This window comes from Schistocerca cancellata, chromosome 5, assembly GCF_023864275.1.
Source record: "Schistocerca cancellata isolate TAMUIC-IGC-003103 chromosome 5, iqSchCanc2.1, whole genome shotgun sequence".
NCBI lineage: Eukaryota > Metazoa > Arthropoda > Insecta > Orthoptera > Acrididae > Schistocerca > Schistocerca cancellata.
This window is the reverse complement of record NC_064630.1, coordinates 457,271,642-457,297,494: the sequence shown is the minus strand read 5'-3', so window position 1 is coordinate 457,297,494 and position 25,853 is coordinate 457,271,642. Positions and strand designations below refer to the sequence as shown.

The 25,853-nt window shown below is 37.5% G+C and overlaps 1 protein-coding gene across 4 annotated transcripts in view; it reads right to left on the bottom strand.

The window, feature by feature from the left end:
• The window catches only part of LOC126188244 (neural cell adhesion molecule 2), a 612,074-nt gene that overhangs the window by 258,874 nt on the left and 327,347 nt on the right, over positions 1 to 25,853 (bottom strand). For all 4 annotated transcript variants that reach the window (XR_007537838.1, XR_007537839.1, XM_049929802.1 and 1 more), the window contains exons 6-7: positions 7,518 to 7,662; positions 2,441 to 2,571 (exon numbers count right to left, since the gene is read on the bottom strand). Coding sequence is in view for 2 of the 4 variants with exons in the window: in XM_049929802.1 (XP_049785759.1) it covers positions 2,441 to 2,571; positions 7,518 to 7,662 (276 nt within the window). In the remaining 2 variants the exon portion in view is untranslated. The remainder of the gene's footprint in view (positions 1 to 2,440; positions 2,572 to 7,517; positions 7,663 to 25,853) is intronic.

The following is a 25,853-nucleotide window of genomic DNA, read 5'->3' as shown; positions in this document are numbered from 1 at the left end:
TAAAAGACCGCTCAATTATTGCACAATCCCTTAAAGCAAGTAGTGAAATTTTGCAGATTATAACTCAAATATTCGAGTTATTCAGACGTAAAGACTTTCTAAAAAACGAAGCATTTAAGTTATGGTCTTTCTGCTATGCAGTTCCAATCTACTCGGAGAGAAATCTAGGAGAACTAGGGAAAGTAGCCAAAAAATAGAAAAAAGACCTTTTAGACAATACAACAAATTAATACCTCACATATCAGGAAAAACACGCAATAAATGCTACAAAATATCGTTCTTTTAACAGCAGAATAACCCATCTTACAAATGTTAACCCAACTCAGGATGAAACACTGATGTTAGAAAAATATTTACGGTATAATGTCATGCTACGATTAAATACAAACAATATTAAACCAAGTGCTGCAGAAACGGAAATAAGCAGTAAGACTTAGTGACACTTTACTTGTACAAGAAACAGCACCCATTTCAAAAAGAATTATGTCTATGTTTTGAAAAATCTCAACTGCAAGCTGGAGAACCATAGCGAAATATAGTAAGTCTGATGTCATAATATATGACGATGACTACATTAGTAAAACGGCAACGTTTTTTCCATTCCACGGTGCGAACTGAGAATATGTTCAAGGTTTCTGCAGCACACCAAAGTTAGAGATATCTGTCTGCAATTTTGTGAATCTGTTCTTTTCCCCTTCTTATACACGGGAATCACCTGCATCTTTCTTACAGTCGCCTGAGAGTTTGTAAAGGGCGAGAGACTCGTGATGAATGCAAGAAGGGTAAGGGACCAATCCCGTAGAGTAGTCTTTGTAAAACCGAACTGGGATTCCATCAGGACCTAGTGATTTAATCTTTCAGTTATTTCTCTAAACCAGTGATGCTTATTACGAGAGTCTGTCCGATGGTCAAATGACGGAATGTTTGTGCGATTCTCCCGCTAACTTCAGCTGCCACACCACAATGTTCAACAAGGGACTGAATGGAAGCCTTAGACCCGCTTATGGAGTTACATAGGACCAGAATCTTCTCGGGTTCTCTGCCAGATCTTTTGCTAAGATATGACGGTGGTAATTATTGTATGCTTCGCGCAGAGATCTTTTCACAGACACACGAATCTCTACCAACCTTTGCTTGTCGTCATTTGTGTCTTTTCTTTTGAATCGAAAGTGCAACAGCATCTGCTTCCACAGCATATTCCGAATATCGTTATTAAACGGTGGTGGGTCTCTTCCATCGTCATTTACTAGGGATGTAGCTCTACACCCTGATTTATAATCTGCTTGAACTTTGCCCATAATCCCTCTACATCCATCTTACTGGAACTAAGTACGAACAGTTCACACTCTAAGTGAGACGCTACTAACTGCTTATCTGCAGTGTATAGCAGCAACACTCTCCTAGCCTTCTTGATCGATATGTTAACTTTCGTAACCATAGTTGCTACAATGATATCATGATCGCTTATCCCGTTTCTATACTCACAGTGTCGATAAGATCCGGCTTGTCTATAACTACAAGGTCTAAGAGATTTTCATTGCATGTGGGCTGCCGAGATAGCCGCTCAACACAGAAAACGTGCTCAAAAGTATTTCGCATGACTGTCTACAATACCCACAATGAATCCATAGACATCCCGGTCTATACTTCATAGGTTAAAGCCACCTACAACCAGTATTGCATGATCTGTGCATTTACGAGCTGCCGGCCGGTGTGGCCGTGCGGTTCTAGGCGATTCAGTCTGGAACTGCGTGATCGCTACGGTCGCAGGTTAGACTCCTGCCTCAGGCGTGGATGTGTGTGATGTCCTTAGGTTAGTTAGGTTTAATTAGTTCTAAGTTCTAGGCGCTCAGAGCCCTTTGTACCATTTACGAGCTATTGACCGTACACTTCCTTTGAATGAGTCAACTGTCGCAGCGAAATCGGGTGGTTGGTAAAAACATCCAGCAATTAGCCTGGTTTCATTTACACCTGTTATACACGACCTGATAACTTCACTGCCGCACTCCACTTCGACCTCAATAGAGACAATATTTTTGTCAACAGCAATGAACACCCCCCTTCTACGGCCTTTGATCTGTCTTTCCGATTTACACTCCGCAAAAATATGTTTGAATGTTAATGATGATACTGGATTCAAAACGCACGTTACAATGTACTGATCGTTGACTGTGACATTTGAGGCCATGAAAAAACTAGTTAGAATTTTCTAAAATGGTCCATATTGCCTATTAAAATAGATGTGCAGTTCACTTATCACTTTACATTCTATGACGCTCACCTGGAACTGAAATGGCATAAAATATGCCTATAGCTTTCTCTTCGTATTTCCTACAAGTTTGCAGCTGGAACGTTCTTACATGCAGCATGATATGAAACTATCTTTTAAAAACAGTTATGAATAACAATTCCAGGTATAAGAAACAGTTAGCATACTTACATTGTGGAACCAGGCGAGCCGGTAAGCTTTAGGGTTGGCGCGAATATTGCACTCGAAGTATACGTCGTCTCCTTCTTTGATGTCATCTGGATTGAGACTGGACCCCATCTTGAGCGTTACAACTGGCATGTCTGAGGAGGAGCGAACACAGGAGAAAGGAATTAGCTTAGAGACAGTAACAAGATCGTTTTTTCTTAAACTGTATGTAATAAAACTTAGTAATTTTTGTCATATTTCGAGCTATTCTGTTTTCTAAAGCAATTGTTCGGTATTGCGACTACTAGGCTGGTCAAAAGGGCTACATACGTTTCAGGAGCAAGCAATTTTCTTACTTACTTTACTAATGTTTTTTGTCGATCTGTCTACTATTACGTACGTGAGCACTGTTTAACAGATCTTCTTCTTCTCCTTATTCTTCTTCTTCCTCTTCTGCTTCTTTAGTGTATCTGTCTTGTGACAGGTTTCAATCGAAGGCTCTCAATCGTGTTCTGTCCGTAGCATCCCTCTTCATCTGGTTGTATGTTCGTTCGTTTCTAATGTCGTTCATCGCTCTACTTCTCTTACTACCTCTTTCATTCCTTCCTTTCACTGGTTTTGCAGACAATTTCTACACAATATGTGTCCCAGCAAAGGTTTTTTTTTATATTTTTCTGGTTACTTCCCTTAATCTTCTATCTTCCCCTATTTTATTCATCACTTCTTCATTCTTCAGTCTGTCAGTCCCTTACCTCCTTCTCCATAGACAAATTTCAAAACTTAATAAATATATTCCTTCCTTCTTTTACCAACCCATGATTAACTACGTTTCAGACATTACATTTAGCAAATGTTTTTTTATCTCCATTGGTTCTTCTAGCTGTTACTAACTTCTTCACCTTTTCGAATACTCTCTTTCCTATGGATATTCTCCGTTTTGTTTCTTCTCCACAGCTTCCGTTCCTTGTCATTAAATTTCGCAGTTTGAGGAAGGATATTACTTATTATTATTTCCCTGTAACGGTAAGAATATGTTAATTGCCGCTTCCTTCTGGCGTATTCTCATCACATTTCTCTTTTCCATATTTATCTTCCATACTCCTTGCACTTTTTTTAGTATTATTCAACATCTGTTGTAGCTCCTCCTCTGATTTCACAGTACTACTTGTTCATCAGCGTACTCTATAGTTCTTATTCTGTCTCCTTCTATTAGAATGCCTCTTCCGTCCTCTATGGCTTTACCCCATCAGTTCTTCTCCACATGTGTCGAACAACTTCGTCGACAGTCAGCGTCCTTGACATAAGCCCCTTCCTAAGCTCATTGCTTTCGTCTCCTGAGACTCTGTTACTTTTATCGTTGTGTACATTTCCTTTGCAATCCTTCTACTAGAACGATTTAGAGAGGAAGGTCCTACCGGTCTTGAAATGGAAACCTCCGTAAAAAAACACAATATTTTATTTACAATAGTTAGCTGCACCTTACATCTACTTCTCTACATACCCACCGCTCCGACTTAGACATTTCCAATACCCTCATGCTATAAGGCAACCACCTGATCGAACCTTACTTTCCAAATAGCCCTCGTATCTTGCCAACGCCTTTTAAAATTCCCAGCAGTATATTTCAGTCTTCTTCTCTTAGTCTATAAAACAAATGTACACCTCTTTTTCATTTCTATCATTCTTTCTACAGTCACCACCAGACAGTCAGTAGCAACTCTGTTCCTTTACTCTTTCTGAACCCCAACTGGTCCTCCCCAGTATTCTGTTCGATTTTCTTTTCATTTCTCCTTAGCATAACTCTCGTTACAGCCTCTGTAACAAGCGGATAAAGCTAAGTGCTCTATAGCTTTTGGATTCTTTTGCATTGCATTCTTTAGGTAGAGATACTCGAGCAAAATTGAGAACACAGAATGTGGTCGGTGCAACGAGTACACTGGTGCTCAAAACTTAAGGTCGAAAGTAGCTACCGCGTGCTGTGACACTACAAAGTAACTTAGATCGATGAAACTTGGAACACACGTAGAAACAACTGCTACAGTACAAGGCAGATGGTATAACAAAGAAATAGGCAATGAAACGAACAGAAATGACACTTTTATTCAAAGACAATAATTACACTGAACTCACTGCGGGTTATGATGGTCACTTGGGCATTACAAAAAGCAGTGCATGCTTCATAATCGAGTGTTTGATCACCAGCAATGCAAGATCTGCAACGTGCTCCCATGCTGGCCACAAAGTTGGTAAGAAGTTGTTGTGGTAGGAAATTCCATTCATCCACCAGCTGCTGGGTGATCGCTGGTGCATGTGGTCGTGTTACTATACGTCTCCCAAAGACATTGCACACCTACTCGATGGGAACTGGCAGTTCAGTACATTCGTCGAATACCATGACCTCCCAATAGCTCGCCGGCCGGGGTGGCCGAGCGGTTCTAGGCGCTACAGTCTGAAACCGCGTGGCCGCTACGGTCGCAGGTTTGAATCCTGCCTCGGGCATGGATGTGTGTGATGTCCTTAGGTTAGTTAGGTTTAAGTAGTACTAAGTTCTAGGGGACTGATGACCTCAGAAGTTGAGTCCCATAGTGCTCAGAGCAATCTGAACCATTTTCCAGGAGCTCCTCCACCAGCGCTGTTAGATCCATAAAAATTTAGTCACGGTGGAAGGCACTCCTGCAAAAACTCATATACGAGTATAGTGTCACAATACTACAGAATAGTGAGTGTATCGTGTTTTGCAACATAATGCCTTCCCACACCACCAATACCTTCCTACCAAAGCGACCGTGTTCGACAATGTTCCTGGTTGCATTACGTGCCCTCATATCGCGAGAGGTAGGAACACGTAATGCATCCAGGAACATTTTCGAGCATGATCGTTTTGGTGGACCAGTTGATACGGTATGCGGAGGCATAATGTTGCATGTGCGTACGTAGCTCTGTACCTTCGAATACGGTAAAATCAGCGGTCAACGTTATTGTGACACTGTACTCGATCCCCATGTTCTTATTTTCAAGGGTGCATTCGGCTTTGACTTCATATTAATCGATGTCAGTATAAGTGTAATTGGAGAACCTCTTCGAACGAGTGGATATTTGGCAAACCGACTGGTGTGCTGTCCACTCAATTTAATTCCATCGAGCACTTGTGGGCTGCGTCGGGGGAAACGTATTGGAGCGCGTCTAAATCCACCAACGATCATTGAGCTGTCCTCAATTGCACTAGTGGAGAGCCCTACCACAAGAACTCTTTACGGACCTTGTGCTTGTGGCTAACGTGTTATTTTGTTACGGATCATGTATTGCTGTCCGTGATGATCACAGATCCTCTTAAGAACTATGTCCCATCTTTGCGTATGTGCGGGTGTCCATCATGAACCGCGATGACATCAGTATAATTACTGTATTTGAATAAAAGCTTCATTTCTCTTCGTCTCATTGCGTATTTATTTCAGCTACCCTCAGTATTACACGATAGTAGTTCTTTCTATTTACAATCCCAGTTTCATCGAGCTACGGTAGTTGGTAATGACACATCACGAGAAAGTTACTTTCGTCCTTAATTTTTGGCTGCCAGTGTAGTATGGCCTGATCATGTCGTTTCGGCATGTCGATGTCTGTCATGACCGATCTTGTCTCCTTTCCCTATTGATTCGTGTCTGATCAAAACAACATAGGATTTATAGGTCCCCTTGATGCAAGCACTGTAATCGCTAATCCCATACTGTAATGTATGTGTCTACTTGCAGTTTTCTTCCCAAATAATTTTCCGTCTTCCTCAACAGCGACTTCTGCCTTTGGAAGTCATTTCTGGAGATCTCTGTGGTAATTACGATGAATGGTGCGAATACGAAAGGCGCTTTGCCCGGAGCAACTATGACAGTGTTGGAACACGTAAGGCAATACTGACCCTACGACTTACCTTACAAGATAGATTAAGGAAATGCAAACCTACGTTTCTAGCATTTGTAGAATTAGGAAAAGCTTTTGGCAATATTCACTGGAATACTCTATTTCAAATTGTGAAATGGCAGGTGTCAAATACAGGAAGCGAAAGGCTATTTACAATTTGTACAGAAACCACATGGCAGTTATAAGAGTATATGGGCATGAAAGGGAAGCAGTGGTTGGGAAGGCAGTGAACCAGGGTTGTATCCTATCCCCGATGTCATTGAAACTATATATTAAGCAAGCAGTAAAGGAAACGAAAGAAAAATTTAGAGTCGGAATTAAAATCCATGGAGAAGAAATAAAAACTTTGAGGTTTGCCGATGACACTGTAATTCTGCCAGAGACAGCAAAAGACCTGGAAGACCAGTTGAAAGGAATGGGAAGTGTCTTGAAAGGAGAATATAAGATGAACATCGTCAAAAGCAAAACGAGGATAATGGAATATAGTCGCCTTAAATCGGATGATGCTGAGGGAATTAGGTTAGGAAAAGAGACACTTAAAGAAGTAGATGAGTTTTGCTATTTGGGGAGCAAAATAACTGAGGATGATCGAAGTAGACAGGATATAAAATGTAGACTGACTATGGCAAGGAAAGAGTTTCTGATGAAGAGAAGTTTCTTAACATCGAGTATAGATTTAAGTGTCAGGAAGTCGTTTTTGAAAGTATTTGTATGGAGTGTAGTCATGTGTGGAAGTCACACATGGACGATAAATGGTTTAGACAAGAAGAGAACGGAAGCTTTCGAAACATGGTGCTACAGAAGAATGATGAAAATTATATGGGTAGATCACGTAACTAATGTGGAGGTACTGAACAGAATCAGGGAGAAGAGGAATTTGTGGCACAACGTGACTAGAATAAGGGGTCCGTTAGCTGGATACGTTCTGAGGCATCAAGGGATCACCAATTTAGTACTGGAGCGCAGGGCGGAGGGTGAAAATCGTAGAGGGAGACAAAAAGTTGAATGCACTACACAGATTCTGAAAGATGTAGGTTGCAGTAGTGAGCTGGAGATGAAGAGGCTTGCACAGGATAGAGTAGCATGGCGAGCTGCATGTAAGCAGTCTCTGGACTGAAGATCACAACTACAATAACAACAATAGCAATAATTACAGAGCGGTTACAATGGAGCTGTTAAGGATACTCACAGTGTACGTTGAGCCGCCACTTGTCTTCTAAGGCACTGTCCTGGATGTAGGGGTTCTCGGCCCGGCACGTCAGGTACTTGCCGTCGTCATCGATGACCGGGATGAACGTGAGGATGCTCCGGCTCGCCCCGCTATCCTCCGAGAACTGCAACACATAAGGGATGCCACACTCCTCTCTCTCTCTCTGTCTCTCTCTCTCTCTCTCTCTCTCTCTCTCTGTCTCTCTCTCTCTCTCTCCCCCTTCCCCCTCTCCCCCCCTCTCTCTCTATCACTTTCTCCACAAACACACACACACACACACACACACACACACACACACACACACACGCACACACACACGCACACACACACTTGCGCGGCTTAGAAATATTTTGAAAATTGCATTTTGGTTTTCCGATGTTCGATACAACTGTGGTGAGGAGTAAAATAATTTTTAAATGTATTCGCAATTGCGAATGTGGACAATAATGAGTTGTAGAATGGAATACGACAATGAAAATTTGTGCCGAACCGGGACTCGAACCCGGATTTCCCGCTTGTAGCGAGCGGTCTCCTGATAATTTGTCTACCCGGGCATGAATCACAACCAGACCCAAATTTCCATATGTCGTCAACCAAGCGTCTACAACCTGTACGCGTACATCCGTTATCTATATTCCCGTTCAGGTTAGACATTTTACTTGAAAGTCGCTTTCCCGGTGTCGGCTGATATTGAGTGCCTGTGTTATCCTCGATTAGGAAGCCTAGTTCCTTTGGATATGCAGCGAGTAAAATGTCTCACCTGTATGGGAATATACATAAAGTATGCACGAGTACAGGTTGTAGAGGCATCGTTAGTAGTATAGTGGGTAGGCATGGGACAGACAATAATATGGTCCTCATCAACCATAAAAAATATACTCTAAAATAGTGGTTCAAGTAACCATAAACATCCAAACAGCCAATAAGAATTTATATAATGGCCACACCAACCATTAAAAATATTCCATAAAAAACAATGCTTAAATAATGGTCTCCAGTGACCTTTAACCATCATCATACAACCATTAAGGTACAAATCAGCCATAAATGGCATCAAAAAGTACAGGTCCAAACTTAAGGTACTAAGGAACCATTATTTTCAAAAGAAAAACAACTGAGAAATGGTACTACCCCGCCATAACTTGACCAGCAATTTAAAGGTTCTAAACAACCACTAATTTAAAAAATATATATATCAAAATGTAAGATAAATTCCTTTTTAAGGTATTAAAGAACCATTAATTATACAACCATTAAAAAAGGTAACAGAGAACCATTAATTTTTCCCGAAAATAAAAATAAAATTTCAAAAAATTTTATTTAATGGGTCAAAAGACCATTAAATTTGAAAATACTTTTGAAGTCACGTATAAAGGTACTAAAGAACCACAACTTTTCATCCAACGCCTTTTTCGTTTAAAGGTACTTAAGTACCACAACTTCTTATCCAAAGTCTTTAATATTTAAAGCTCGCACCTACCATAAGTCAAAAATTTATAGAGTTTATAAAAATGAAAAATATAAATAAAATATAAGACAGTTAATAAATGGAATACAACAATCAAAATGCTATGCGCCGCAACAGCGCAACTGTTAAAGAACTAAGGGCTCTGGCTAAGGAGCTCAAAATTACAGGTTTCTACAAGATGAAGAAGGTGGATCTTGCTGAAGCTGTGACCAATGCAACGTCCAAGGCTATGAATAATGATTTATTTAATTATACAAATGAAGAACTGTCGGCAATGACTGTTCGCCAACTGAAACGATTTGCAAGGGAGTACGCAATTAAGGGCTACTCAATGGTTCATTCAAAGAACGGATTGACGGCTTTGATACGAAGTGAGAAGGAACGGTTGGATAAAATCAGGCACTTCAACTTTGCTGAAGACTTGTTTGAAACTAAAGTACCCCCTCAACCATGCAAAGAAATAGTAATTAATGAGAAGTTAGGTCAAATTTTCCCATTCAAACAAAAATTGTTCGATCGAAGTGTGGAGAAAAAATCTCCATTTAAGATTCATGAAGGAGACCGTACCTTTCTTAAGACGTTCAACGTTTGGCAAACTAACTACACCATACAGGTAAAAGATTTGAAAGGAACACCCCTTGAACAAATGAAAGCTGTTAGGGCAGCCGTCCATGCAACTATAAAAGCTGTGAAGAAAATGAGTAATTACAGTCCAGGAGATCAGATGAAAATAGTCGCAGATAATGAAAATTTTCACCATACAATTTCGGCCAAAAGAAATCAGAAAATCAACGCCTCCCTTTTACTCATTCAAATTGAAAGAATTGTTACATCTAATGAAAATGTAGATATAAATACAACCAGATTTGACTTTCAAGTTTATAAAATCCCCAGAGGCGGTGGTAATAAAGGCAAAAAAGTAGTCAACCTTCAGAAAGACGTTAAGGCTAAAAGATGTATTAACAAAATAGATAATAAGGACAATATGTGCGGTCCAAGAGCTATAATCACGGCTTTGACATACGAAACCAACATCATTCTTGATAGGGAACTCACCAGTAATGACTTAATCTATATAAGGAAAGGTAGGAAATTGCAAGAAGAGTTGGCTAAGGAACTATGTATAAGGATGGGGAAGAATTGCGAAGATATGTTCACCTTAGAAGATATCCAGGATGCTGAAGAGTTTTTGGATGTTCAAATTAAGGTGGTTTCGGCTGCACATTTCAACGCAGTCATACATTCTGGAAGAGAAAGAGACACTACGATATATCTGTACCACCACGACAATCACTATGACGCTATAAATAACATGAAAGCCTTTTTTGGAAGCGTATACTACTGTCAAAAGTGCGACAAACCCTATAATAACAAGGACCAACACACCTGTAAAAGTAGATCTAAAAAATCTGTGTGTAACTTGTGTAAAGGACCACAACATCAAGATGGTAAAGATCGTGTTAGGATATATTGTAATAAGTGTAATAGATATTGTTTTGGTAAAGATTGTTTCAAAAACCATGAAGAAGTGTGCAAGGAAGTCTACAAATGCAGAGGATGTAATTTAATACTTTTAAGGTCTAAAAAGCACAAGTGTGGATATTCCTTTTGTTATAACTGTATGGAACCGTTTAAGGTTGGTGAACACCAATGCTACATCCAATCCAAGGCTCAAAAAGGTGGTAGATGTGAAGGCGAATGTATTTGTAATGCTAAAGATAAAAGTAAGTTTATAAAATGTTATATGGTTGCAAATAGGTTAGAATTGTTCAAAATACCAAAGATTAAAGAACTCCAAAAACAATTTTTAGCTGGAAAAATTTCTCAAGAAAGATATAATTTATTATTAAACAATATTTTGATCGACATTATCACATACGAAAACGGTTGTAGTTACACTGAGAAGTACTACTTCTTCGATTATGAAGCCAAGCAAGATACTGGTGTGCACAACCCTAATTATGTAGCCGTTCATGATTTCAGTGGCAATAGACGAGATTTTCTAACTAATGATGAGTTTTGCCAATGGCTTATTAGCGAAGCCCACAAAGGATACACATGTATTGCTCATAATTCTAAAGGCTACGACTCATACTTTATTCTTCAATATTGTATCAAAAATGGAATCAAACCCAAGACTATTTACTCAGGGTCTAAAATAATGCAGCTTGAAATACCTTGTTTAAGAATAAAAATAATTGACAGCATGAACTTCATCCAAGGAGCTTTAGCATCATTCCCGAAAACGTTTGGTATAAAAGAAATTAAAAAAGGATACTTTCCCCACTTTTTCAATACAAAAGAAAATCAAAATTACGTTGGACCTATTCCACCTACCAAATTCTATGGTGTCAACACTATGAAAGATGGTCAACGTGACGACTTTTTAAAATGGCACGGTGATAAGGTAAAAGAAAACTATGTATTTGACTTTAAGAAGGAACTAGCAGAGTACTGTCATTCGGACGTTGATATATTGCGTAGGGGGTGTCTTGAATTCAGGAAATCATTTTTAGAGGTTGCCAATATAGATCCTTTCCAATACGTAACCATCGCTAGTGTATGTATGGCTATTTATAGATCAAAGTATCTCCAAGAAAATACTATTGCAGTAGTGAAAGACGATAAGAAGGAAATGTTTAGTAAAGAATCCATAGCCTGGTTGAATATGTACCCTAATGTACGTCACGCACTAAATGGTGGTGAAGTAAACATATGTGGTGCTAAAGTTGATGGTTACAATCCCAAAACTAAAACAGTTTATCAATATCACGGTTGTTTCTGGCACGGATGCCCCGACTGTTACAACCCCGACACCATCAATAATGTAAACAATGAAACTATGGATGATTTGTTTACTAAAACTATGGACCGAACTAACACACTGAGAAATGCAGGTTACAATGTAGTTGAGGTGTGGTCTTGTGAGTGGAAGAAATCCAAAGCTTACAAACAAGCCCTAAATAAAACGATCAACGTTGTGGAACCATTAAAGCCTAGAGACGCCTTTTTCGGTGGGCGAACAAATGCTGCAAAACTGAAAGTGACTGCAAAGAAAATGCGGTATATAGACATATGCTCTTTGTATCCAACTGTAATGTTCTACGATTGGTATCCTGTTGGCCATCCTACTAAAATATTGAAACCAAAAGAATACAACAAGGAATGGTTTGGTTTGGTCAAATGCAAGGTACTAGCTCCTAAAGGTCTTTATCACCCCGTACTTCCCATTAAGCAAGAAAAATTGTTGTTTGCTCTCTGCGCCAAGTGTGCTGATAAGACGACAGAGCGTTGCAACCACAACAACGAAGAGAGAGCTTTCACAGGCACATGGACTACTGTAGAAATAAATAAAGCAATCGAAAAAGGCTACAAAATACAAGAAATTTACGACGTGTGGAATTTTAAAAATAAAAGTAATGCCCTGTTCAGAGATTACATTAAAACTTTTATGAAAATAAAGCTAGAAACTAGCCCTTGGGAAGACGATTACGGGTCAAAAGAGGAATACATCCAAGCCATAAAGGAGAAGCAAGGTATTGAACTGGACATTAACAAAATTGAGCCCAATCCCGGAAAACGTGCCGTCGCCAAGATCTGCCTAAACTCTCTGTGGGGTAAATTCGGCCAAAGACAAAATATGACTCAAAGTGAATTCATCACTGATCCGCAACGTTGGTACGACCTATTACTAGATGATAAGATAGAGATATCTAATGTGATCTTCATCAATGAAGATATGATTGAGGTTACCTACAAGTACACTGACGAATATGTAGAGGATAGTAATGCCACCAATATATTTATAGCAGCCTTCACCACCTCCAATGCTAGGATGCTAGACAGATTAGGAGATAAGGTTGTATACTATGATACTGATAGTGTTGTATACATTGATGATGGTACGAATACTGTAGAAACAGGGTGTATGTTAGGAGAATGGACAGATGAGTTGGGAAAGGATGATTATATCACAGACTGGATAAGCACTGGTCCAAAAAGTTATGCTTATGAAACCCTAAAAGGCAAACGTGCGACGAAAATAAAAGGTTTTACCCTCAACTACGAAAATAGTTTGAAAATTAACATGAAGACAATGGGTAAACTGATATATGGCACCAGTGATAAAATAACGACAAATAACAATATGATAACTAGAGATAAGAAAAATAAAAGATTGGTAAATAAGCTTATGGTTAAAGAGTTCAAAGTAACCTACGACAAACGAATGGTCTTGAAGGAGACAGATGGAATAATTGACACACTACCTTGGGGATACTGAAAAGTAATTACACACAGTTAATAAATGAAAACAATCATCCTAACATTAATATTTAGTGGATTTGTCGCTGCTGATGAAGAAGTAATCAAATACTTACATGATTTTGGGTATCTTGAACCAGATTCTACAAATATTCCAGAACTTTCAGATGTAAAGAATGCTTTAAAACTATTTCAACAAAAGTTTAATTTGAAACCCACAGGTGAAATAAGTGATGAAACTTTAGAACTGATAAGGAGACCTAGATGTGGCGTTGAAGATCATGCACTATCTTTTACTTCACATATTGATAAATGGAATAAGAAAAATATAAAATGGTATTACACTGGTTCATCAAAGAGAATGAAGGAATTAACTGAAATAGCTTTTAATAGCTGGAAAGAACATACAGATTTGATTTTTGAAGAAGATCAATCGAATTGCGACATTATTATTTCAAATAAAAGACGTTTACACAGAAAAGAAACTAGTGGCCAACATTTTTGCTCAAAACCGTTTGATGGCAAAGGAGGTGTGTTAGGTCATGCATTTTACCACGATATCAATAATAATGCTGTAGAAATTCATATGGATCAAGATGAAGATTGGTATTTTGAGATTGATACAAACACTCCTAAAGAAAAGATTAACTTTTATGCTGTTTTAGTTCATGAAATTGGTCATACACTAGGACTAGCTCATTCAAGTGTAAATACATCAATTATGTATCCGATATACAATAGTTCAAATATTGAATTAAGTAAAGATGATATTCTTGGAATTCAAAGTTTGTATGGAAAAGATAGTGAAGGAAGTGGTAAAGATGAAGCTGAAACCGATGATGCTGATGAAGGAGAGGAAGATTCAAATCCTCCAGAACTATGTAAACTGAATAAGAAAATAAAGAACTTTTTAATCGTTGATCAGGTTCTGTATATTTATTATGAGAAATGGGTTTGGGTAATGGATTTGGATAACTTAAATATACACACGACACCACAACTCATAAATGATTGGTTAACATTTCTTCCAAAAGGCTTTAAAAATATTACTGCAGCTTACCAAAGACCATCTGGAGATGTTGTTTTATTCATTGATAACAAGATATATGTAATGGAAATACCATCCTTTAAGTTGAAATATGGTTATCCACAATCATTAACAAACCTTTCATTAAGGAAAAATGTAGTGTTACATTCAGCAATAAATTCATATTCTGGCAAAAGTTTCATATTTTTCGATGATGTTTACTATATAGAAGTTGACGAATGTAAGGGAATAAGCAAAAGGTATGGAAGAATTACAAGAGAATTTCCGGGATTACCTCCAAGTATCGATTCATCTTTTAGATATACAAATGGTTTATTATATTTCTTCAAAGGGGAAACATTCTATGAGTACAATGAATTTACTAATTCTGTAGTTAGAGCTGGGAAAATGGATCTTTCTTTGTTTGAAATAAATTGCCCTAAACAGTCATCTTCTATTGTAGAAATAATAAGTACTCTAAAAAATACAGTTACCCTGTTAGAACAAATAAATTTTTAGTTAAAAAAAACATATTTAATAAATGAATAGTCAACAACAACAACTTCTACTAAAACTCAATAGTTTTAACACACAAACATCGTTTACTCATTTGCGAGATCTCGAAATAGATTATGAGTATCTTATTACAGACATAGAGTTCAAGACAATGAAATTCGGTAGTGGATACATTTTAGAACTCGAGAATGAACTTAAAGTTAATTTGCCTGAAAGGTACAACAAAATCCTAAGTTGGGAAGACTCTAGGTCTATTATAGGATTAAAAATGGTTTACAAAGGTATGACACACGGAGACATTAACATAAAACCCAGACACATCATAGAATTTTTATAAAATACATTTTTAATTTTTAATTTTTAATTTTTAATGCCTGAGAGGCATTAAAAATAGGCATTAAAAGCTTTCATTTACTATACCATGCTTTGCATCATAGATCAAATTCTTTTTGGTATACATCACAATATAAGCAGTAGTGTTTTCAGGTATGTTAGCATTAAAATTTGCGCACAACTTCATACTTGTTTTGTTTGCCGCTACAACATTTCGCCTCTTGGTCATATTAATAACATAAATGGGATACGAATTAATGAAGCTGTAAGGACTAATTTTCGAATCACCTCTTAACTCGGTTATCCGCTTAAAGTCTAAGAATGCATTGTAGGCCTTGAAGTAAATTGAAGGAGGAGCAATGTTCCATGCTTCCTCAGGAAATATTTCGTTTCTACCATTCTTTAGATAAATATTTTGAAGGTTGACATGATCGTACTGTGACGAATCTCTTTCTTGGTTACCTTTTCGGTTAGTCTGGAACACAACAAAAATAAAGTAAGGCATATCAAACTCTAAGGATGTGTAGTAATTGGTAATGTCAATTTCAAAGTTCCTCCTACCACTGAGACCCGCTATCTCTTGTGTCTGTAGTTCAAAGAATGAAATGGGTAGTTTAGGTTCTCTGAATATTTTATCTCTTAGATCGAGCTCATAAGTTGGCTCATATTTAACTACAGGCATTCTTATTTCCATACTTGTGATGATTACTTTCCCTTCTTCTGGACGAGTTCCATCAATATCAACACCAGCAGCATTTTTTGAAAACCATCTCTCCAAAGCATCTCCACCACTCGCGCTCCAAGTGAAACAAATCGTTATATCTCCTTCCCACATAATCTCTTTGTAGTCTTTAAAGTACCCACCCAACATTTTCAGTGGGTACAATACTTCATTTGATTTTGACTTTAGCTTACCATTGTTTACAAAGTTCCCTTCATACATTACATCCTCAGCAATTGAAGAGGTGAGGTGATACAACACCGTTGAAGAAATACTGGGATGTTCAATTCTGGAGATGATAACTCCTTTCTTTTTAATGGTAATTGCGGAAAACAACTGCGATACAAAATTGTCGATCAGCTTTACATTAGATTTTCCATTGTAGCTAGTGTAATCAGAACCATTAACGTGAGTTACATTAAAATTCATATAAAGAAAAGCATTCTTACTGTCAATCCACCCATCACCAACTTTGATGTCTATTTCAACATCTTTGTTTGGTATGTTTACATTAAATTTCGTCTTCTCATTTACGGGAAAAGACTGGTATTGATAACTTTCTATCTTGTTCATTTATTAACTGAGTTTTTGTTTAATTAATTAATTAAACTAAATTTTTACTGCATTTCTAAAATTACCGTGACATCGGCTCCACCAAAATCAATCAAATTATCGTCTTCATCAGTTACAGTTACTACCAAGTACTGAATTCTGTCGTGAAGGGGAACAAATGAGTGGTTCTGTGGTTCATAAATAATAGGGCCACCAAACTCCACACCGATTTTAAAAGAAGCTATAATATTAGTTTCTCTGTGGTAGTGTTCACCACCCTTAACTAACATACCATCTGCCAAGTTGAAATGAACATTAATCGTTTCGAAGGGAATAATTTTAGGAATACCAGTACCAATAGTCTTTGTGTTAGGTTCAACGATTTGATTATTAAACCCCAGCACACTTCCTATGCTATCCTTTCTGTCCATAAATAGCTTCACTTCACTTTCTATAACAACTCTGTTTGAAACCTTGTCTGCCTTAATACTTATTTCAGGGTTTTTGGTACGAATGTATTTCTCTAAACTTTGTATACTGTACTGGCCAGGAGGGATATTTAACATGTTAACCACACCATCTTTCTCATAGTACAACTTATTATTCTTTGTGGTTACATTTGGAGTCAAGAACGTCGTGTAAAATCCTTTTAAGGCCACACCTTTAAAGTGGTCTCTAATCGGAACTGTCAACCTCTTTTCTAGTACAGAGGACCTACCGCTCAGCTTAAATAATCTTGTCATTTATTAACTCAGTTAATAAAGTTAAATAGAGAATAAAGAAAGGAGAAATGAAGACAGACTGGGAACCTAAAGTTAGAATACCAGAAAGGAAAAGAAAATTGAAGCATGGGGAACTTTTACCTAATTCGATACGTTGTGGAATTATCGGTCCAAGTGGATGTGGTAAAACAACACTAATGATCGACAATTACCTTCTTGCACCAGGGTGGTTGAACTGGGACAAAGTAAATCATGTATACATATATTCAAAAAGTCTAGATCAATCAAAGTATCAAGAACTAATGAAAATGTGTGACAAACTACAAGGAAAAACAGATTTGAAGGTAGCATCATTCATTGAAGCTGCACAAGATATAATACCTTTAGATGAATGTACGGAAAATTCAGTTGTGATATTTGATGATTTTATTTTGGAGAACCAAGATATAGTTAGGGAATATTTCACCAGAGGTAGACACAAAGGAGTAGACTGTTTTTACTTAGCACAAACATACACCAAGATACCGAAACAACTGGTTCGTGATAATCTGAACTTCCTGAATGTTTTTAGACAAGACAATAGGAATCTAAATCATATTTATAATGAATTTGTTGGGGGTGATATGAGATACGATGATTTCAAAACCATGTGTAGTAATTGCTGGAATGAAGACGATTTTGGTTTTATAACGCTAGACTTAACGCGTAAATCTAATGATGGCGAGTACAGAAATAAGATCAAACAATTCTTAAACTGCGTAACACCCAACGATTAACGCTTAACGCTTAACGCCCAACGCTCAACGCCTACCGTCTACCGTCTAACGCTTAACGCTCAACGCCTACCGTCTAACGCTTAACGCTCAACGCCTACCGTCTAACGCTTAACGTCTAACGCTCAACGTCCAACGCCTACCGTCTAACGCTTAACGCTTAACGCCCAACGCTTACGTTTTACTATAAAATATCACATATAATAAAGATGTTTGCAAAATATAATCCTGATGCTATTAAGAGTGCACGGAAGAACAGAAGAAAGTTTGAAGAACTCAGGGAAGGTTTTAAATCGTGGAAGAAACAACCAATAACAGAGTATGAAAAGTATAAAAAAGAAGACCAACCTGTTATCGATGCAATTAAAGAGGTTAAGGGAGAATTGGAGGGTTTGGGTGATAATGTAATAAAAGCAATAGAACTAAACAGAGAAGTAGAAAAGCAGCTGGTTCCATATAAAAAAACAGATTTCGAAGACATGTTTCCTATTCCCTCAACACCTGATGAAACGTCATTTGAAAAGAGTATTTTTAAAGACAATGATACTGATAATGATGTTTCACCAAATACAAAACAAAGATTAGAATCAACCTTAGCAGAAATTGAAGAGAAGGAAAGGGAAAAGATGATCAGGAAGGGTGAATTAAGTAGTACACCAAAGGCTGCTATAACCAATTATTCAACAACATATTTAGGCCCTGTAGTATCCAAGTACCTAGGAGGTTTAGGTGACAAGGTGTTTGGTTTAAGATTCAATAATGGTAAGCATTTTATTGGTGATTCAGAAGTTAACTTTCAGAATGACGACATTATCATTAAAGATAAACGAATTAAAGCTACTAAAGGGTTAATGAATCTTCTAACACAGAAAGATGTAGATGAGAGTGTACCACTTGATGACCATGACAATTATGTGGATATATTAAAATTAACAAATGCTATATATCAGAACAACGACCCCACAAAAGGACCTAAATCAAGTGCAAGCGAAAAATATAACAGGCTAATCAAGCCCATATACAAAGCAATAAAGAGGTCAAAGGTAAGTCCCACAAAGACTGGAAATGGTTTCGTGAAGAAATATAGTGACAGGCCGATTGAATACATCTGGATGGACGATGTCCGGGACTTAATTGATAGACTTATGGTTATTCATGGGGAAGAAAATGCTGGAAACACCAACTACCACAATGAAAAAGTTGCAATTACTAAAATGCTCAGAAATAAGTTTAATGACTTTATTATCGATAATCCGAAGGGGATCCCTTACCTAATTAGATTTCTAAACCACCTCCCTCACACCTTCTGGAAGTCAGAAAAACATGGGAAAGGTTTAGTGAACACACTAATTAATAATCTCCCGGTTGAATTGCACCTTCCTGGATACAACTACTGCGGCCCTGGCACCAAATTAGAAGAAAGATTAGCTAGAGGAGATGTAGGAATCAATCCTTTAGACGAAGCGTGTAAACAACATGACATTGCTTATCGAGATCATAAGGATTTGGAGAATAGACACGTAGCTGACAAAGAACTACAAAAAGCTGCAAAGGAAAGGATGTTCAGTAAAGATGCTTCACTTGGAGAGAGATTAGCTTCCACAGCTGTTGCTGGAATAATGTTCGGGAAACGGAAGCTGGGAATGGGGTTGGAAGTCGATGAAAACGGTTTTGGTTTGTGAAAAGGTGTAATTTTAATACAGATTTTATGCTTTTAAAGCATAAAATTAAAATTGAAATAAATTAATAAATAAATGAGAGGATTTAGTATTGATTACAATGTTTCCCCCAGAGGGAGTCCAAAAGCAAAATCTATTAAAATAAAATTGACCAATGATGATTTGAAAAGTCATTGGTTTCTTGATGGTTTCCTCACAGAGGCTCAAATGAAACAGAAAGCAAATAAACTTAAGAAAGGTGGTAGTTTACTTATAACACTATCTATACCTGTCGTGAAAAAGATTCTTGATTACCTTAACTCAAAGAGTTTAAAAAAGGGTTCTGGTATGAGTATGCACGAAGGAGGATTCCTACCACTGATACTGGCTGCCTTAGGCGCAATTGGTTCATTGGCTGGTGGAGCTGCTGCAATCACTAGCGCCGTTCATAAAAAACAGAAAGAAGATGCAGAACTGGCTGAACAGAAGAGACACAATCTAGCAATGGAAAAGAAGGGATCTGGAATGAAAAAAAAAAGTTCAAAAAAATAATTGCAGACTACCCTCATGCTTTAAGCAACTTTGACATAGAAAAACTAGCAAAAGAATTGAAAATTGAATCTTTCAGAGGTGTTTATATGATTGATGAGTTACCTAATAAACCATTAAAGTACGAATCAGGAATTGTGAATTTAGACTCGTCTAAGCACACTGGTTCACACTGGATCTGTTACTTCAAAAAAAGCGACGAAAAATTGGTTTTTGATTCATTTGGAGGAAATGTACCTGATGAATTGCTCCGTTACCTAGGTTCAAAGAATTTGTTCTACAATACAGAAAGAATACAGTATTATGACGAGTATATTTGTGGTCACCTGTGTATGCTCGTACTTAAGCTATTTACGGATGGGTGGAATTTTAACGAAATTTTGAATGTAATAAATGGACGTTTTTGGGAATAAACTAGCTGTAGCTACTGATGTAACGTTTCGAATGACGGAAGAAGAGTTAGATAAGATAAAAAATGTCGAAAAGAGCTTTACCAAGTTTCAAAAATATTTCACAGATGTGTTGAAGAAATCAAAGCGTTATATTAATTTTCTAGGTAGAAGATTAGTCAATGTCGATGATCCTGTTGATGATATGGATGTAGTTACCAAGAGGTTTCTGCAAACAAAACTTGTAGAGAGTAGTGCACAATACACAAGTCTCTTAACACAATTCAGTAATTATTACAGCAAGAAGGAGATTGAGAAAGTTCTTTCAGATTATTTTACTAAATCAGATTTGAAGCCGTATATTGAGAGTTCTCAGAGCACTATACACGATAAACAAACAGTTGAATTCACATTTGTGACAGGTGATGAACAAAAAATGCACTACTTTGAATACACCTTTCAGTTAAGAAGAGTTGTTGCAATTGGTGAAAACGTTAATGGACGTCTGTCAACTAAGGACTTTGATATGGTAGTAAGTGTATATGACAAAATACATCTAATTAATGGTGGAAACCATTCAATAACAATAAATGAAGGAAATTTTCTCTCTGTAAGACTAAAAGATAGTGTTAAAACCGTACCTGTTAACGTGAAATTTCTGATTTATGGTGAACTTATACCAGTTGTCGAGGATATTGAGAATTAAAGAATGACTTTTTAAAGGTCTTTAGGATTTTTAAAAAGTGTGTACTAGTAAGAGGATTATATTTTAGATGTAACACTCAGTTAATAAATGGACGACTATCATATTTGGTGTTTAAAGTGCAAAAAATACACTAACACACTTCATCCACACCGTGTTATGGCTAAAAACGGACGAACAAGAATTGAAGGTATCTGTTCGGAGTGCAAAAGCAGGAAAAGTAAATTTGTAAAAAAAAAGACGTAGAAAATGTAGGTTGTGGTGTATACCAACCATCTGTTCGTGAAGGTATTGTAAACGAGCTTCACACACCATCGAGAAAGAACTTCCCAAGGAGAAGTGTCATAGTTTATGGCGTAGATGATTTGTGGCAAGCTGACTTAGTTGAGATGGATTCTGGTCACCTAAAAGGGGTGTCTAAACTCAATAAGGGTATGAAGTACCTATTAACGGTTATTGATGTGTTTTCAAAGTATGCATGGGCTATTCCTGTTAACGACAAATCAGGTGTGAATGTGGCCATTGCTTTTAAAAGTATTCTACAAGAAAGGAAGCCAAGGAATCTACAAACAGATAATGGTAAAGAGTTCTACAATAAACACTTTAAGGAACTGATGAAACTTGAAGGCATAAACCACTATTCCACATTTACAGAACTTAAAGCATCAGTAGTTGAAAGGTTCAATAGAACGCTAAAAGAAAAAATGTGGATTGACTTACTCCCAAAGCTCATATATGACTACAACAACAGAAAACATAGAACAATAGGGATGAAACCAATAGAAGTGACTAAAAAGAACGCAAAGATATTGCTACCAACAATTGAACTTAAAGCAGGCCCACCCAAGTTCAAGATAGGTGATAAAGTTAGGATCAGTAAATTGAAAGGTTTGTTTGAGAAAGGGTACACAGCTAACTGGTCGACAGAAATATTTGAAGTGAGTCAGATCAGTAACACAATTCCAACCACGTACAAGCTGAAAGACACAAATAAAGAAGAAATTGAAGGTAACTTCTACGAACAAGAATTACAGAAAACTAAGTATCCTGACGTCTATCTTGTAGAAAAAGTAATAAGGAAAAGGGGTGACAAAGTCTATGTAAAGTGGTTAGGGTTTGATAACTCACACAATAGTTGGGTGAATAAAAGTAATGTAATATTTTAATGGTTTTTAACCATTAAAATCTGATAAATGTTTTGATTTTGTTACGGTTCGACTGCAGTGAGGGTAACCATCAACTTTTCAAATTCTTGTTCTATTTGTGATATACTTTCGCCTATTTTGCAGAGGTCAGTCTGGTCTTCTACTAATTCCATAACAGTTAGTTGTAGGTACTGCATTTTCTTTAGATAATTAAAAACGATACCTTTTAGGTGTGGTGGCACCCTGTTTATATCAAAAGGATGTACTGCTTGTTTGTCACCACCTTTCATTACCCACGTCATGCTACAAGGAGGTATTAGTTGATTGTTCATTTATTTACTTTATTATTTAAATAGAAAAAAATGTCGAAAACAGCAAAACCTTGGCGCCAAGGAACCCTGTGGGGACTTCTCTTTCTGTCTCTTCTTCGTCGTTGCTACTGTTTTCTTCACCCCACAGGGTTTTTCCTCTTTGTTACCACGTCTCGTCCCATGCATCTTGGTTGATGAGGGAGAGCGGTTCTTTGCGGACGTCTCATGACGTCACTCAAAATTCCACGACGAAAACTTTACTCAGTTTCTTTATTACAGAGGTTGGCCAGACCCCTGACCGAACGCGCTGAGCAACCACGCCGGCGAGAGAAAACTAGCCGTGTTCGGGTTATAAGTCATGCTGAAGCTGTTAAGAATGTCATCTACTAGCGAATGAACGAGTTAATATTACGTATCAGCAAGTTGCGGTGATACACGTCACGCTGGCCTTCACCTCGCGGCTTGGCGGGTCGCCAGATGTGTGTCGGTAGTTCCGCGACGCTCCTCTGATTATCTGTTTCGGATTGCGTAACGACTTCACGGCCGAGGTCACCGTATTTCTAATTTTCGCCAGCGACAGACTCAAAGAATTCAAACTTAATATATTCATTGTCAGTATTAAAATATAAATCAATTATGTGCTTTCTGACACCACAAGTTAATTCCCACCCATCATAATCATCACGACGAGTAACTACATTCTTAAAATGTGAGAATTTATTTATATCAAGACTTTCAATATAAAATGTATATGTTAAGAATATGTATTCATCATCTTTAACGTATAGCACTTTTCCTTGTTCATTTAATTTATAGTTTATATCGAAATTATCTAGTTCTCTCAAGATAGCATACAGAGCCATTTTCTTTATTTATTTATTACCTGTCTTATATTTTATTTATATTTTTCATTTTTATAAACTCTATAAATTTTTGACTTATGGTAGGTGCGAGCTTTAAATATTAAAGACCTTGGATAAGAAGTTGTGGTTCTTTAGTACCTTTAAACGAAAAAGGCGTTGGATGAAAAGTTGTGGTTCTTTAGTACCTTTATACGTGACTTCAAAAGTATTTTCAAATTTAATGGTCTTTGACCCATTAAATAAAATTTTTTGAAATTTTATTTTTATTTTCGGGAAAAATTGATGGTTCTCTGTTACCTTTTTTAATGGTTGTATAATTAATGGTTCTTTAATACCTTAAAAAGGAATTTATCTTACATTTTGATATATATATTTTTTAAATTAGTGGTTGTTTAGAACCTTTAAATTGCTGGTCAAGTTATGGCGGGGTAGTACCATTTCTCAGTTGTTTTTCTTTTGAAAATAATGGTTCCTTAGTACCTTAAGTTTGGACCTGTACTTTTTGATGCCATTTATGGCTGATTTGTACCTTAATGGTTGTATGATGATGGTTAAAGGTCACTGGAGACCATTATTTAAGCATTGTTTTTTATGGAATATTTTTAATGGTTGGTGTGGCCATTATATAAATTCTTATTGGCTGTTTGGATGTTTATGGTTACTTGAACCACTATTTTAGAGTATATTTTTTATGGTTGATGAGGACCATATTATTGTCTGTCCCATGCCTACCCACTATACTACTATCGTTGACGACGTATGGGAATTTGCGTACGGCCGTGAGTCTTGCACGGATAGCCAAATATAAGACGACCGTTAGCGATAAGCGGAAAATCTGGGCTCGAGTCCCTATTCGGCGTAAAGCTTCATTATCGTTATTCCATTCTACAGCTGATGGTTGTCCATATTCGCAATTTCGAATACATTTAAAGTATATCATAACTGCAGTAAGAGCCGCAATGCCTGTCCCTAGGACATGCATACGTGTCCAAAGGAACTCTGCATCGTAGTGTAGAATAACACAGGCACTGCAATGTCGAATTGAAAATAATTTTCTTTTGAAATAGGTAAGGAAACAACTGCGTGTTTCTCATTTCTTTTCCTACTGTTTCGTTTCATTCTAAAGACTACACCGTAAACCTGATGACACAAGTAATTCTTGACGATTGATATTTGATTGTACTTTCAGGATTAACACCTATGATGTATGCGTAATGGTTGTGGATTCCGTGACATATGGTTGATTGGATCGGTCCTGAAGGCGTGCCCTGTAGCCCAAGTGGTTATTCGGGTTATGATAGTGGTTTATCTTTTCCAAGTTGACTATAGGAATGTATTTCATTTTAGGACTCTTCTGTAAGAACGTAATCATTACTTTTGAAAAATTCTAGATGAGACTCTATTACGTTCACTTTTTAGGAAGTACCTTGTTATATACCCACGCAGTTGGGGTATACCGGTTAGAAGAATTTAATTAATATACATGTTGATTTAGAATAATAATAAACAAGTGCATTGCAGCAGTCTTTACAATCTCACGAGAAGACATCCCCGACTCCAGCAAGAGGAACACCTGGGTTCGGCAAGGCAGCGATCAGCTATTCTTCTGTCATGAAAGAGGGGCGCTTATGTGTTTTATTTATATATTCAATTACGTAATTACTGTTTCTTTCTGCCTCCAAATTCTGGTATGTAAAAAAGCGGTAAGCGGGAGATCGCGGTTTCGAGTCCCGGTCCGGCACAAATTTCTGTGTGTCACAACAGCTGACGTCAATCGAGATTCGCAAATGCGAACACAGTTCGTAAAATTTATGATATATTCGTTTATCGTTCACCAACAATATAATCGGCAGTAGGGGCAGTATATTATCCCTGTGTAAACTGCAAGGATTTGGTGCTGATAGGGGTAATATGGATAACTGGATTGGTGGGAGGGGGTGGGGGTAGGGTGGAAGGGGAAGTCTCTTCCAGTGCTGGCGGCAACTACACGGTGCAACAGTACACTAATTGTCTCTTTCGGCGATAATTTAATAACGTTGCTCACAGCGACACTCGCTTAACTGCACGTCTCATGCACGTACTGTGCTTGAATACTACTGTGGTATACTGAATAGAACACAGACAACACTAATAACATCCATAGTGGCTAGCCAGTAGTCAGTAGGTGACTGAAACAGCTCTCCGTTCGGAAAATTCAATTGGATCGCCTAATGTGAATAGAGCAACATCATCGTCCGAAAGCCTAATGCGCATGGAACAATTGCAGCCCTTTGTTTCCACCTTTTTCTACCGATTTATGACTGAACATGTGGATGTTTACAT